This window comes from Poecile atricapillus, chromosome 2, assembly GCF_030490865.1.
Source record: "Poecile atricapillus isolate bPoeAtr1 chromosome 2, bPoeAtr1.hap1, whole genome shotgun sequence".
Lineage (NCBI taxonomy): Eukaryota > Metazoa > Chordata > Aves > Passeriformes > Paridae > Poecile > Poecile atricapillus.
In genome coordinates this window covers 39,246,559-39,261,835 of record NC_081250.1, presented here as the reverse complement: position 1 = coordinate 39,261,835, position 15,277 = coordinate 39,246,559, and the positions used below count along the sequence as shown (strand labels likewise).

Below are 15,277 nucleotides of genomic sequence, written 5' to 3'. Positions count from 1 at the left end.
AAAAAGAAAACACAAAATCCTTTCCATGAGCATGATTTGTACAATTTCCTTTCTGTTAGCATTACAGAAGTAATTTCAGCATTTTGTTAATAGATTTGGTGTCTCCTTCAATACTTGCACACAAACGTGTGAGCTGCTTCATACAGTTCAAGAAGGACTTAGGTGAGTGCTCCTTAGCAAATTAATTCAAACCTACTAGCAACTGTTATTTCAATACAGGTAAATTGGAGGAGCTGCCTATTTTCAAAGAGGAACCCAAAATGGCATTAAATTATACCTAAAAATTAAATTAGGCTGTGATCATGTAGATGTCTTTATAAACTGCAATAACATTCAGTCTTTATGCTGTACTGGATCTGCAAAGAATGACAAAAATTCCATCTATATTACATAGGTGAGGTGAATCCTGCAAGAGAACTGCAGTGATCTAAGTCAAAATGTTTTCTTCCCATAGAGAAAACTCTGAAATAAGATGCAGAATTTAAAACACAATTACTTTATAAAAGAACACAGGCAAAAGGGTACTTTTGGGGGGAAGAAGCTGCCTTCTGTATTTTTCAGGCATCTTGTCCTGTGCTAAAGAACCACCAAAGTGGGCAGGAGCCCTGAGCACTGCTCAGCTCTGCCTTGGTGGAGGCTGTTTGAGTTGGGCTTGTCACGAGTACCTGGCATTTGTATGCAGAGGGGGCTCTGCAGGTGAGTGCATGCAGGATTTAACAAAATTACTGCATCAATCCTGCACTCAGACTGGGAGCCAACAACAACTGCTTCAGGGAGGAAAAAAAGCCCAACACAAAGTCTCAGTGTGTGGTCAGCAGGCAGGGACACGGCACAGACACAGCAGCCAAGGCCCTGCCGGACACCGGGCAGGCAGCGCTGAGGGAACTGTGCATCAAGCAATTTATAGCCATAAACCTCAGTGTTCCTGTTGCTCAGGATTCCTGATCATCTTAAAATTGGAGTCCAATGGAAGATAAACCAGTGTTTCTTAAACAGCAAGAAGAGCAAAAAACCAAAAACCCACAAAAAAAATTTACAAAGAAAATAGTTTGGTTATTGAGGAACCATTCCGTAAGAGTGATCCATAGGAAATGCACTGCTTATCCACGCTGCTGCAGGGGACATGCTGGAGAGATCACTACTCACTCCAGGCTGGAAGGGAGCATTTAGGTGTTTATGTCTTACATGAGGAGCACCAAAAAATTCATCTACAAAGGCAATGATTGACTTTCCAAGTGAATGCTGATTTAAAAGTCTCTTAAATTACTGTAATGGGAAAGATATTAATGCAGAGTGATGCTGAGAGCTTCTCTGAAAACCAACTATTGTCAGAGCTGTGCTGATGAACTCAATTTGGCCATGTTAAACACCTGTTTTCCACTATTATATCTGTTTGTGTGGTCATTCAGTGCAGAGCCAGAGAAATTTTTCAGGTTGAGCAAACTTCCAATTTAATCAGGGGATAAGAGAACTCAGAAGATGAGAAGAACTCAGAACTGTCTTGCTTCAGTCCCACAAACACTTCACCCTTTAGTTACGATACCTCTAACACCAAAGGAGACACTCTCAGTGTTTCAGATTCGTGCTTTCTTTGGTGTTTGCTTTCAGAGATCAGGTACCATCCAAAGTCATTATCGTCTAATGTACATCTTTAAAAATGAAACTCAAGACATGCCCACCCCTCCAGGACATCACCATCCTTTGGTATGATTTAGTTCTACTATGAAATATTAATGATATAATTAAATACCTATGTCAGAATGAAAAGAAGCCTTTCTTGTGAACTGAGTATAAGGAGTTGAGTTCTTGAGGAGTGGGAAGGCTCTGGTAAAGAAGGAGGGAAGTGGAAATGGATTTCCCAGAGGTACAAACAGTGGAACAAAAGGGCTCCCCTAAATGCTTTTATAGCTCAATACTGCTCTAAGTTTATTTTGTAGATTCAGTTGGATGGAGCTTGTTTCACTTGAGGGTAAACTGCAAGCTTTAGATAACCTGGTAAGTGGTTCCTTTTTAGGGTACTTTTGCTTCCAGCTCTGGTGGTTCCCTTCCAAGTTGCTTCTTTTGGTTCTAATCAATCCAATTAGATTGCTCACTTTTTTTGGTAAAGATAGCTATAACTTAATCTTTTAACCTGGATTTATATTGTTTGAAGTGGAGCAGTTAAGGTTTAAATTTAAAACAAGTGTATTTAGTTGAGTGAATTAACTACTGTTTAGTTTTTTTTTTCCCTGAGTCTTCCCTCGAAGCATGGGGGAAATGAAATCAGTAATCTTCCCAAAAGAACAGATCCAACCTACACAGGCACCTGTACATACAAGCTCGTGTACCTGCTTATCTATCAGGAGTAGCAAATCTGTTGCTGTGTAAGCAGAGTAAGAAGGTGAAACTGCATCAGCCACCATAAGAATAAGAACCATTGCACTTCAGACTCTCTATTTTCAGACTGGTACATCAGGGAACGTGTTCTGATCAAATGAAAGCATTCAGCTACACCTGTGCTCAGAGAATGTGTGACCATGCTTAGACTATGAATTGCACAGGATCAATCCAGCACATACAAGACTGCATAAAATGTTAAAACTGATCTGTGTTTAGGTATGGTTAGTTTAGATTAGAGGGGCCGAATCTCCAAAATGCTGGATCAGAGCAATTCGAAATCTCCAATACTTCAAACCACAGTTTAGGGGATTTTTTTTTTTTTTTTTTGCAAAAGTGTTTTCTGCAGCCTGTAACCAGACTGTTTCTTAAAAGCCATTGGTGATACAGAGCACATGTTGATCTGAACCCACTTGTAAACATTAACTAAGGTTTTATCTTGTCCTAAAATTACTAAGAAGGACTTCATGCTAATGATTTGCTAAGCCACTTGCACCTACAACATCTTTTTCAATGTCAGTTGCATGGAGAATGGAACACCATGCATGTTTAAAACATAACCAATTTCAAGGCAGGAATTATGTAAAGAAGCTGGGAAGAATAAGGTCACAAGGACCTTTCTTAGATGTGTTAAAAAAATAACAACCCAGGTGTCTAGGCCAGTTCCTCTGAAATGCAACACTGCCACTCCTGCTGTTATTCAGAGAACCTGTACCTTTTGCACTGATGCTACGAAGATCCGTGATTTTCATTAAGATCTTTGGGAACATATGAGGCTTGTTGGGTCGTCTCTTTCGGATGTAGATTTTCAGTGCTTCAAGCAAGGGTTCCTGAAGCTTATCCACTTTCATTGGTTCTTCAAGGTCCTGGCGATCTGTAGAAAAGCATCATAGCACTTATTTTAAATATTTATTTTTTAAAATAAACTCCAAATCACAGAATCTCCTCCATGTTTTTGATAGAACTCCATGAATTTTGCTCTCTGTTAAAAACACACACTCTGTAGTGAACGTTCCATAGGAAGAGGATAAACCACAGCTTTCTGAAACTTGGATTAATTTTTTTTTCCTTGGTGACTGGAAAGGTTTGTCATGTGGGTGGTCAAGAATTACCAGTTTGCTCTTGTACCTCCCTCTTCAAGGGGGAAACACCTTGCTGAAAACAATATTTTGGAATTAATTTTATATGTGTCACTGATTGGCTACTCAGGTACTCATAGAGGTTACAGCTATTTTTTGTTAAAACTACAGTAAAGTGAGTTACCAGCAGGAATCAGCAGATGGCAGTGCTGGCTTGAGTGACAACAAATGCCACCCCTCTGCACCAGGACACACCAGTCATGTATCAATGACACCCAGGAGCCCATCAATGTTTTTAATGGGTTAGGGTTAGAGAGACATAAAATCGGAATGATTTTGTACTAAAGGGCCACTGCCAACAAAGATTGACTCTTGTGTTTCAAACACTCACTAGTAGCACCCAGTCTGTGTTTCAACAAAATGGCTCAGCTAAACAAGGTGTGTTTCTATTGCTAATCTGGACTTTGCCAAAGAGGAGAGAGACCAAGTGATTAAACTAACAGAAATTTACAGATGATTTTGGAAATTATCTGAGACTTTTCACTTATTTTAAGCCTATGATTTGAATTGACAACCAACCTTTTGAGTTCTCTTCAGCCCCAGTTTGGAAGTGTAACACATATTTTTGCTAAAGAAAGTTATCACCAATGGCTTCCATTTGACTGAAATCAATGCAGATGCACACAATTATATTTATGAGTAAAAGCTGTGTAATTGGGCATCTTGCTGTAAGAAAGCTCATTCATGCAGGTACCCATACACTGCTTAGCAAAAACACAGCAGGACCTGATCTCCAGAGATCCTTTCCAACTCCAGCTGTTCTGTGAGGTATCTCAATGCCCTTTGTCAGGCAAAGAATAGGACTGGTTGCTTGACAGAATGATTCCAATAATTTTTTTTCAAATTATCAATAATAAACCCAGTAACTATCACCAGTGGAAAACAAACTTTTAGCATTAAGTAGCATATGTAATGCATATAAATCACGTTACAAATATATATATGTATATAAAATATATGTAAGTAAAGGAAAGCAAACCAAATAGAACATAAATGAAGTCATTATCATGTTTGTCCTTTTGAAATGCATGAGAGTTCACACTGTACAATACCTCCACAGATTAGGCAGATGGCACTAAGGAGACCTGTTTCTGTATCATCCATTTCCAAAGGCAGGAGCTGGTTGGCAAATGTGAACACGAGATCAGTCAGAGGGCCAAATCCGGCGTTGTGCATCTGAGTTCGGTTTAGGGTAAGGCCATCGGAAAAGGTCATGGTGTCTTGTTCTGGTGTGTATCTTGTGCAAATTCTAAGGATCTGTGGGAAAAAAAAAGAAAAATGGAATTTGAATTTAATCCATGAGAGGTTTGTTGCATTTTCTCAGTGCAGTGAATGACTCCATGGAACTTCAGTACTTGGCCATGTCAGAACAATCTGGAAACAAACTCCAGTTTGTGCAGTTCTAGCAGCACAAAAACTCTCAGGTACAACATAACTATGCTCTGTTGACTATGTGTATTCCTTGTAACACAAACCTAAGAACAGACATTTCCCCCTAGTTATGAAATAATCAAAACTTTGGAGCAACTCTCACCATTCAGGTCACCAACATTACAGTGATATTCACAAACCCAGGTTTTTCATTAGTTTGCCACCTGCACCTAACTATAAAATGTAATTGATCTGATGAACTGCTGATCTGACTCAACAAGATCCTGAAAGCATCTCACCTCTTCAAACAAAGGCATATCTCACTGATTTTGGGGATCACTTTTGCACAGCAACACTTCCCTGGGTTGTGTCTTTGACAAGGACAACATTGGTCTGTGGAACCTTCTGGGAGTGAGTGTGGACAGCTGTGAGCCACTGAAGAGGCAGAATTTTAGGCTGTTTTTCCCCTCTTCTGAGAGAGCAGACAGGCAAACACTGCTATGGGGACACAGCCCTTCATCTCCCCAGCAGCTGCAGGAAGGGTCTCCTTGGAGCACTGCTCACCTTGTCAGCCCAGGAATTCTCACCCAGTGGAATATCAAACTTTGCACCTCCAATTGCAGCACATGCAACTACCGGCAGCCTGGCCAGTGGTCTGAGGAGCTGGCCTCAACCTTTTACAGTGGTTGTTACTTCTGTGTGCTGTAACACCAAACCTCCTTACCAGCCTGTTGGCTCCCAGCCCTCCTGCAGGCTCTGGTGCTTTCCCCTGCGGAGCCCCAGCAGCGGTGGCAGACCCTGCCTGCCTGGTGCAGAGCTGCTGACAGCATTGCTCATTCCTGTGCACGCCCAGGCACTGCTGGCTTTGGCAAGTTCCCTTGTATGCCGACAGCCACCCAGGGCTGACCCCAGATGAAAGCGCCTTCGAGGGAAGGACGGGGATTCACACCTCTAACTGGACACGGAGGAATGCAATACACATGAATAAAACACCGAGGATGCTCTACATTTTGTTAATAAATGCCTCTGGGGTAAGGGCAGCGTCAAGAGCGCTGTCACAGCGGAGGTGGCAGCACGGCCAGAGAGAGAGTGTGCGCGTGAACGCTTCCGCCTCTTGGAGCACACCCGGGATGTGTCCCGTGATAGACTCTGTGGCACAGGACCATTTGTACAGCTGCAGTTAATGAACATGGCCTTAAGGACCAAATAAAAGAGATGTCCATCATGCTGACATATTTCTGTTATATATATCAATGCTTAATGTTTAAAATAATCAGAGGTGGGAGAGGGCTTATGCCTAAACTAAACTGAACTAAAACCCTGCCGAAGTCAGGCTGATTTGCTAAGACTACAGCTGTGTTTTTTCAGGGCTGCACTGTATTTATTTCCCATCCTACTTGGTTTTAAAGATACAACAAAAAAGATTTACATGAATATAAGAGAGCACTGGGAGAATTTAATTACTCCTCTAGCTGCTGAGGCTCTGAGTCAGAGGCCCCAGCACATGGCAGCTGACCAGTCTGGGCTTGGTTCTCCCACTTTCATCTTTGCCTGGAAAAAGTGCTCTAAATAAGCAGGGAGGAGAATGAGGAGAACATGGTCTGTAAGGCACCTATAGGGAAGCTTTTATTTCTCTTCTTCAGTTCCTTGGTAAGAGACTTAATAGGGTGTATTTCTGCAGACGGATCTTCAACTATTTTCTACCTCAGCAATAATCTTATCTCACATTCTGGGTATACATTGAAGCACTGAAACTTTGTGTGGTTGCACAGGCATGTTTGACATTGTTGCCTTACCCCCAAATTAGAGTACGTTCTTGAAATTACTTAAATCAATGACCAAGAGAGGCACAAATACCAACACACAGCACATTAATTCCTCAGTGACCACAAATTCCCCATAATATATGTCATCTTAAAAGCTGCTGGTCACTAGGTTTTATGTAGAAGCCAATGTATTGTTCAGGATCATAAGAAAAAATTAGCATTATAAAGCACAGCACCCTGTCAGTAAGAGACAGCACATTTGGAACCACCAGTAACCACTGGCCATGCTCTCCCCTGAAGTTCACAGTGGGTTGCTCTTTTAAATCATTAAAAGATTGTATAGAAAGGAGAAGAAACATGGAGAATATCTGGTGTTCAAGAAAACAAAGGTTTGAAAGCTACATATGTACTGTGAAGCCCAAGAGCTGCTTGGTTCACTTCTCTAATGGCATGTAAGAGGAACTGGAGGGCTCTTCCCACCTGAGGCCTGCAGACAGTAGCTGCTTTCCAGTAAGGGTGCATGGCTGAAGAAGATCAGGTAGCCAACTCTGGGAGGAATGAGGCTCTGTGCCTCTTACCTGGTACTACTTTTCCCTCAGCTCAGCCAGGGAGAAGGCAGCCTCTTTGACTCCAGTGCTATTTCAATTGGAAAGCCTTAGCAAGGAGAACTCCTCCCTCCACTGCCTCAGGACTCCCTTCCCAACAAATGAGCAAAGCAGGATTGGGAGCTTAATTGGGCAGTGCTGTGGTGTTTTCCCCAGGCTGCCTGCAGCTTCCCCGGCAGCCGCCCAAACAGGGCTGGCAGATATGGATCCCCCAGATCCTCCCTCAGAGGGTAGGTCTGGACACTGACTGCCACAGAGATCCCTGCCCAGTGGGACTGGGGTGCCCTGGAGTGATCTTCCCCAAGAGCCCAGAGGCTGAACAGACACCTGCCACCATACACCAGGCTGCTGGCTGCCTCGCAGCAAAGCTCCCTGTGCTCATTCCCCGGTGCCACAAGCCCCTCTGTGTTTGAGGATGCATGCTAGGAGTGCTCAGCAAAGGGACCCCCAGGGCTAACTCAGAGGAAGAATTTCCAGGCTGGATCCTCATTGAGAACAAATTTGGGGTGAGGTTACTCAGCCTCAAGCCAGCCCCTGTGTGCATGCACAGAAAAGGACCTGCAGGGGCCCTGCAAAATTTATAATTAAAACATAAAGTTGTGTGGGATTTAGCTACTTCCAGGCTTAAGCAGCAAGTAGGACAGGTTTTTGTTAAAGGCAGCCTTCAGGCCTTTGTACCCCAAGTGCTGCACCAGCCATCAACTGGAGGAGCCTCCAGCAGCTCCACTGGGCACTGGCACAGCTGAAGATCAACTATGTGTTTTCAGCAATGCACTTAACTTGACTGCAGCAATCAGGTCTCAGGTTTCCTCTGCATTCCTTTGACATTATCCCACAACACACTGTTATTAAACTCCAAGACAGATCATTTGAAATAGTGTTTTTCTTTTCTTTTCTTTTTTTTTTTTTTTTTTTTTAAATTTCTGTCCTTCATCAAGATCTGTGAAACGCCATGGATATCGCTGATTGTTGCTAAACTGTTCTTGGGCAAATTTCCAGTGTCAAAGTAAAGTTGATTTCAAGCTCATGTTCACTAAAGAACATATGGGAAACATCAGCACTTCAAAATAAGAAATCATGGTATCTTTCTTCATTTTAAACTGAACTCCTAATGTCCTCAATGTTGTTTAGATTTTGCAACCAAGCCAAGTATTTTAGTTGTCACTCTGCTCTTAAATGCCACTTGCAGCCATAAATACGGTTTTTCCTCATTATTAAAGGGCTCTTTGTTTTAAGGAATATTTATATATGAAAGCATTAGGGATTCCTATGACCCTGTCATGAAGTGCAAAGCAAAAACCCTACCAGAGGCACAAAGTCAGCCAGAAAGTTGCATTTATGACATTGTCGTTACCACAGAATTGTTACTCATTTTAAACAGATTAGGTAGGTCAAGTTGGGCCTATTTTTTAAGAAATCCTGTTGTTAGACACTAGCTGCCTTAGCTGGCTGGGACAGTTCCTTGACAGGAGAAGCCCAGGCAGGTGACTCTGAAGCCCCATGGTGCTGCCAAACCCTGTCGGCACAGGTTGTTCTGCACACTGAAATTCCTGCCTGGCATTAACGCACAGGGGCTTACAACAGAAAGCAAAAATTACATCATTAAGAATTAGCATTCAAGGACTTCTCAGGTTTTTATTCACTGGATTTAAGACAGACTGGACTCTGGATTCTTTCCACATTTGTCTTGCCTGAGCTCAGCGAGGCTGGGGATGCTCAGCCGCTGCTGGGCCAATGTACCAGCAGACAGAAGCACTCACTTTTACAAGGGTTATTAACTGAATTTTAGTAATATTTATCCCTAAAACTTTTGGCACCAGGCAAGATACAAATTCAACGATCCTCAGTTGGCACCTTGAGCTGCCTCAGGAAGCTTGATGTTTTTTCCCTTCCACAGTTAGTGTTTGTTTGCACATAAAACAATTCTTTGGCCCATACCCATCAGAGTTTACTGAGCTCCTGGCACCATTTCCTTTGTCAGCCTTTTAAGAGGGGCTTGAGCATCCACAGCCACAGGAACCAATTGAGCAGAGACTTTGGCAGGGTTTATAAATGCTTAAGACTCTCCACAGCTGCTGCTGAAGGACAGGCAGGCAGTGAAGCCAGAGTCCTGCTGGCAGGGAAACCTGGCCACCCTACCTGGGAGCCCCATGCTGCTCCTCCAGCATGCTGGGGCTCTGGGAACAAGTCCAGGGCATGGCAGAGCAGTGGGATTGTGAGGGAATGCTGCTGAGGCTCATGGTCCTGCTCAGCAGAGCTCACACCGCCGCCACTGGGCGCTTGGTGCAGCAGGAGGGGCAACAGCGCTCGCTCTGCATCTCAAGGCACAACAAAATGAGGCGTTTGAAACACTCATAACTAGGACAACTGGATTGTTGAGGGGAGGGGAAATATGTACGATTAAAACTGCTCCAGTACTGATGTTCAGCTTAAATAAAGATAGAGAGTGGCACTGCAATTCCAATTACGTGCAGGTGATGTGGGTTTAATGGATAACAGCATTTCACAGGCGGCACGTACACTACACATTACTGTGTCATGGTAATTATCCCATTTTCTTTTTAAGCAGCACATAAAATAGTCACATAAAGTTTGTGTAAATGTCACACAGGAAAGTTAGGACTATTTGCCATGCCATATCTGTTCCTGGGTTTAGAAAAAAAAGCCTCAGCTCCTCCCAGTTGCAGGCTCCTATGGTGCTTGCTATGCCCTGCTTGCTCGGATGTGTCACCTTCTCTGGCTTTGTGAAAAATTAAAAACAGAGTGAGCAGGTGATCTAGAATGACGGGACTCAATAAAGTTTATAACTAGAGCTTAAAGGTTGCCAATAGCCACAAAGTGAAAGTGGTGAATCATATTAGAGAATTAATTTTCTATCCATTAATTAGTTGAAATAAAGTCACCATTTACCACCTGCTTCATGCCCTTTTTCTAATCTGGCAACTAGGCTTTTATTTAATCACTTTGATCAAAGTGCCTTTGTGGAGGCACTTCAGATAAAACCCCAACCAAAAAGGGTCCCCTTACTTTTGAGCCAGTGGTGGCAATGGCAGCACTGAGTGGAGCTGCTATAGGGACCCTGTGCATGTTCCCAGGGTAAGCTCCCACTGTCTACCCCAACAAAGACCACCAGGAGCTCACAGGATTACCAAATTAGGGTATTTGTTATCCAGCAGCTTTGGAGCCAGGGTATGGCACAAATAGGGTGGCAGCTTAAGGGCTGAAGTTTTAGGAGTAAAAAGTTTGGATGTGCAGATTCTTGCCATATCCTGGCTCCTCCCCACCTTTTTTGTGTAGTTTCTGTATTAACTATTTGTTACGGGTTACAGCAGCACAGCACAAAGCAGTTCCCATCCCCTACTGCTGGCAGAACACACTCAAGGCAGCGCTGCAGTTTTTTGATCACCATCTGCCTCTCGTGTGAGGGAAACGAAACAGAATCCGATCAGGACAGAGCTGGTGATGACAGGCGTGCAATCGGTAACGAATGGCCCTGCCCCACGGAGGGACACTCTCAGTAACAATGAGATGGCCGAGTCTGAATGAGTGCCTGGATTGAGGGAACAACAAGAGGTGACTCTCAAGCATGGCAGGGCAACCTCAACCTTCCCTTTTTCTATAGGCCAAAGAATGACACCCCTTCCCCACTCCTACCCCTCTTCCTCCTTCATCAATGTCCTCTTGATGCGATTCTTCCAAACAGCTTTTGACAAAACAAGAGGAAAAGGTCACAGCAGTTAACGTCCTCCTCAACATGATCCTGTTTGAAGCAATGCACTTTTAGAAATTCCAAGATTAATTACTTCAACTTCAGCTTCCCTAGCTTAAACTCCTGTGTCATGACAAAAAATATATCTACAGTAGCCATCCTACAATGTGCTTCTAGACTGGCCATGCTTGGCTCAATGAGGACCTGAAGGTTTGTGCTCAGAATGTAACATTTAAAGCATGTTTACATTGAACATACTGTTTTACTGCAAGTTATTGCTACAACCAGTAATACAAAGCACATTTGCCACAAAAAGCCTGAAGACCTCTAAGGGCTCGATAAAGAAATGCTGAGATCCCAGAGGGCTCCTCTGAAGGTCAGCATGACAGAAACAACCGGAGACAAAGGGAGGGAAGACAGCTTGCCTTGACATAGTGGCAAGGCAAGGTCTGGAGAAAAACTCCCAGCCCACCTGCACAGTTCCCTCCTGCAGGTTGTATGTTTGCCTATTTAAAATTAAATTACATTTAGCTAAAATCTGTACTGAGTCCATTACATCGGCCACTTCCACAGATACCTGCAGCACTGGAGAAAGCTGGGGGATATGAGTGCCAGAGGCTTGCACCTGACATGCTCCAGGCACTCCAGCTTCCCCTCTAAAACCTGAAAAACACTAATTCTGAAGACTTGTGTCTTGTTCCTTAAATTCCCTCATGACCACAGGTACAGCACTTTCCTAAACCATTATACAGTGGACTGTCTTTCTAGGTATCCTTTATGCATAAGATTATCCAGAAGGAGGAGGAAGGATGAAGGAAGAAGGAAGGAGAAACAGGTCTCTCTTCAGTAGTCACAGTAAAGAAAATTTTTCAAAGTTGTACATGCCATAATACCAAAATGTGCCCTTTCTACTGAGACCCACAAAGTGCAAGGACTTATTTTGTGAAGTATGCTCATCCCCCAAATCACACCTCCATAGGTGTGCTGGAGTCATCTTCTACCGCACCAGACTACCCAGTAAGTTCAATTTTACAACAATAAGGTCAGGGCCATGTTTCACCCCCCTCTTCCTGTCAATTACAATAATAAGAAGAATAGAAAATGCATTAGTAGGAGAACAATGATGTTAAAAATACATACCAGTATATCCAGGCAGGCTGCTTTGAGTAGAGTTATTTGGTCTGCAATGGTCAAACTTGTAAAGCCTGGCAATCGCTTTGCAAATTCCACTATTTTAATAATGCACTTCGTTGCAAGTTCACTGAATTTGTCCCAAAGCCCAAGGTCCAGTCGAACCCGATGATCTGCGCTGGAGTTCTGAAAAGACAGACAGAAGGCACCATAAATCAACAACGCCCCTTTCAGTAAATGGTTTTCAAGGGAAGGAAACAACAACCACGTTTTCCTTCCAGAAGTACTTGCTATTAACATTCCAGGCATTTTCTGCAGCTTGCTGTTGGGATGATGCTGGTTTTAAACTTGGATTAATCGCCTGAAAATTCCTTGGATACTTCTCTGTTACTTATGATTGCAGAGGCCATCTGTACAAGGAATACAAATGAACTTAAACATTTCCAAATGCTACCCTCATTATTCTTCCTTGCCATCATATAATAAGTGCATTGAGAAAGACAATTTACAGTTGTACCCCAGAAAATATAAATGAACAGTGGAACAAGAATATTGGGTCCTCCTCTGGAAAAAGCAGCACAATATTTGGAACATAGTTGCACATACTTAAGGTCTTAGAAAATTAGTTCTGCTTAATTTCTCTGCTCTGCGGCTCTGCCACAGCCTTCTGAAGCTACAGTCTCCCATGACTTACAGAGCATTTATTTACATGATGTTAAGGAAAATCCCATGTGTCTTGATGAATGCTACCTGCTCATTTGATGGTGCATCCAACATTCACCCCCACTGTTGGAAGTGTAACAAGGACATTTCAGTGGCGTCTTTCAGGGACTGTTTTCAGTACATTCACCTATCTCAAAAAAAGTGTCCATCATTTGCTAGAGTGCATAGAAAATTTGCATGAAGTTTGTGATCAAGCTCACATTTTCATATATTTGGAACAAATTAAATCACTTAACCCTTGAAAAAGCTGAACATGTCAGCCAAGAACCATCTGATTCAAAATCTGCTGTCACCCATTTGATGCCAGCCCACCAACACTGGGTGTCATGAGAAGACCTGGTGAGTCCACTCCAGTCCACCCAGGATTCACATAGTGACAAGAAACAGGTAATGACAGAGCTCTGAAATACCCAAATAATCTCTCCTTCTGCCCTCACATGCAGTGCATTGCCAGCATTTGATCCAATGCTATTTAGGATGCAGCCAGTGTGATGGTGTCCCCCAATCCCCTATTTCATAAGCCACCAAGTTTAGTGTGAATTTCAGCTGCCTTCAGCATCTGGGTGATCTCTTCACTGCAGCAGGAATTTTACCTATAAAAATATGCTCAGGCAGTGGCTTTCTCCCCAGCTGTGGAGGAAGCCCCTGTGATCAGCTGCCTCAGTCTCAGCTGGTTGAAGTTAAAATGTTAAATTAACTTTAAAATTAAAGTTAAATGAACAGTCTCAACCTAAAAGTCTAACAGACATGGCAGATTAAATAGCCATCAAAAAGCATTTGAATTATACAGATCACACTTCCTTGGAGGAAACATTTCCAGTGAGCCTGTCACCACCACTGCTAGTGGTGAGGACGTCCACCTCTAGAAAACCAGTGAAGCCATTATCTTGTCAGCTTTCTTTGGTTCACAGGAAGGACACGGGGCTGGAAGAGCTTGGTGAGGGAACGTGGAATGAGCTCAGCTTGGCTGGGATGCTCTGGAGCCCATCCCGGTGCTGCCTTCACAAGACACCACCACCACCACCGTCCGTCACAAAGGGGAAAGTCCTGATGGGTCCCCAGGGTGCCATCAGCCTGACATTCACCCTCACTTGGAACAGCGTGGAGATTTGAGCCAGAAATATTTACATTAGCCCTAACTGCAAAAAATAAACACTAACTGTGCTGAGCAGTCTGAAGGAGCATGCGTGCTCTTTCCTGCTACCCCTCTCTTCAGGGGATAATTAATTAATTTTATTATTCTATTTGAATTTTTATTCTGGGAACTTCCTCTATTTTGTTTTGGGATTTTTTTTTAAATGACAGAAGAAAGATAGAAGAAAATGGCTTTATAATGCTAGACCTAAAGAATTGCTTTCAAAATGGTCCAAAACTAATGAGTTAACAGTCATTGTAATGCCCTTTGAAACATTTCTTTCGGCTACTGGAGTATGCATCCTTCAGATTTATTTTATTTCATCCTCAAGGACCTTGGTGAAATACAGTACATTGGAGGAAAAATAAGATCAAGATGTGCAGTCATTCAGGCTGTAATTAAATTTAATAGGCAGTTTATCCAGTTCATAGAAAGATGGCATAGCAGAGAGCTACAAAAAGCAGAGCCTAAAGCAGGAAATCATTTTACAATAGGGTATCCATCTGGAAAAAAAGACGTTGCGTGAAACCAGCAAGTGTGAACGAAATCTTCATCAGTATCATATGAGGTTACTTTATCATGCTGCAGTGCCAGCAACGGGAAGTTTGACGTGTCTTCTATTAGGAGTAATGCACGGCTGTCGTAACAAATGTAAATCTAACTCTCTATTATGCAAACTGAAGAGAAGGGGCAGTTAATAAAATACAAAATAACCAGGTGTTTCATTATGCCAGGTGCCAGATCCCTCAGCATTGGAGCTAATGTGGTTTTACACATTATCTTTGAGATGCTACAAATGGAAAGAATTTTAACATTCTATCTGTTAATGAATGTCAACACAAGTGTCCCAGGAAAAAGAGCTGGATTTTTAGCAGTATATCTCACTATTTAAAAACCAAAACTGACTCAATATCAACGTATAGGTTGAACAATAAAACATAGGGTTAAAACAATGCACAATAGAAGCAAAAAATCTGATTAAATTTGCCTGCAGATCTCCTCTATCCATGCTGTGAAAAAGATGCAGACGCTCTGACTTTTCCTCAATATTTTAATGAAGTGGGTTTTTGGGTGTCTTTTCCAGGAGCAGTCTCACATGCTTTTCAGGCCTATGCACCAGTGCACATATGGTGGAACAATACTGTAATACACCCTAGTGGCATCTTTATCAGTGGAAAAGCCCAACCTTGCTATGAAATCCAATTAAATAGCCATTTTTGCCACATAAATTGATCCCATTTTTTCCATCATTTTTGTTTTTTCATTGCAGGCTGCTCTGTCTCCACATTAACAATACGGGATGAGGTACTGGTAGAAACATA

The 15,277-nt window shown here is 42.7% G+C and overlaps 1 protein-coding gene across 1 annotated transcript in view; it reads right to left on the bottom strand.

The window, feature by feature from the left end:
* RARB (retinoic acid receptor beta) overlaps positions 1–15,277 on the bottom strand; it is a 92,395-nt gene that overhangs the window by 1,430 nt on the left and 75,688 nt on the right. Inside the window, exons 5-7 of the mRNA XM_058832580.1 lie at positions 12,107–12,283; positions 4,568–4,772; positions 3,092–3,250 (exon numbers count right to left, since the gene is read on the bottom strand). Of these exons, the coding sequence (XP_058688563.1) occupies positions 3,092–3,250; positions 4,568–4,772; positions 12,107–12,283 (541 nt within the window). The remainder of the gene's footprint in view (positions 1–3,091; positions 3,251–4,567; positions 4,773–12,106; positions 12,284–15,277) is intronic.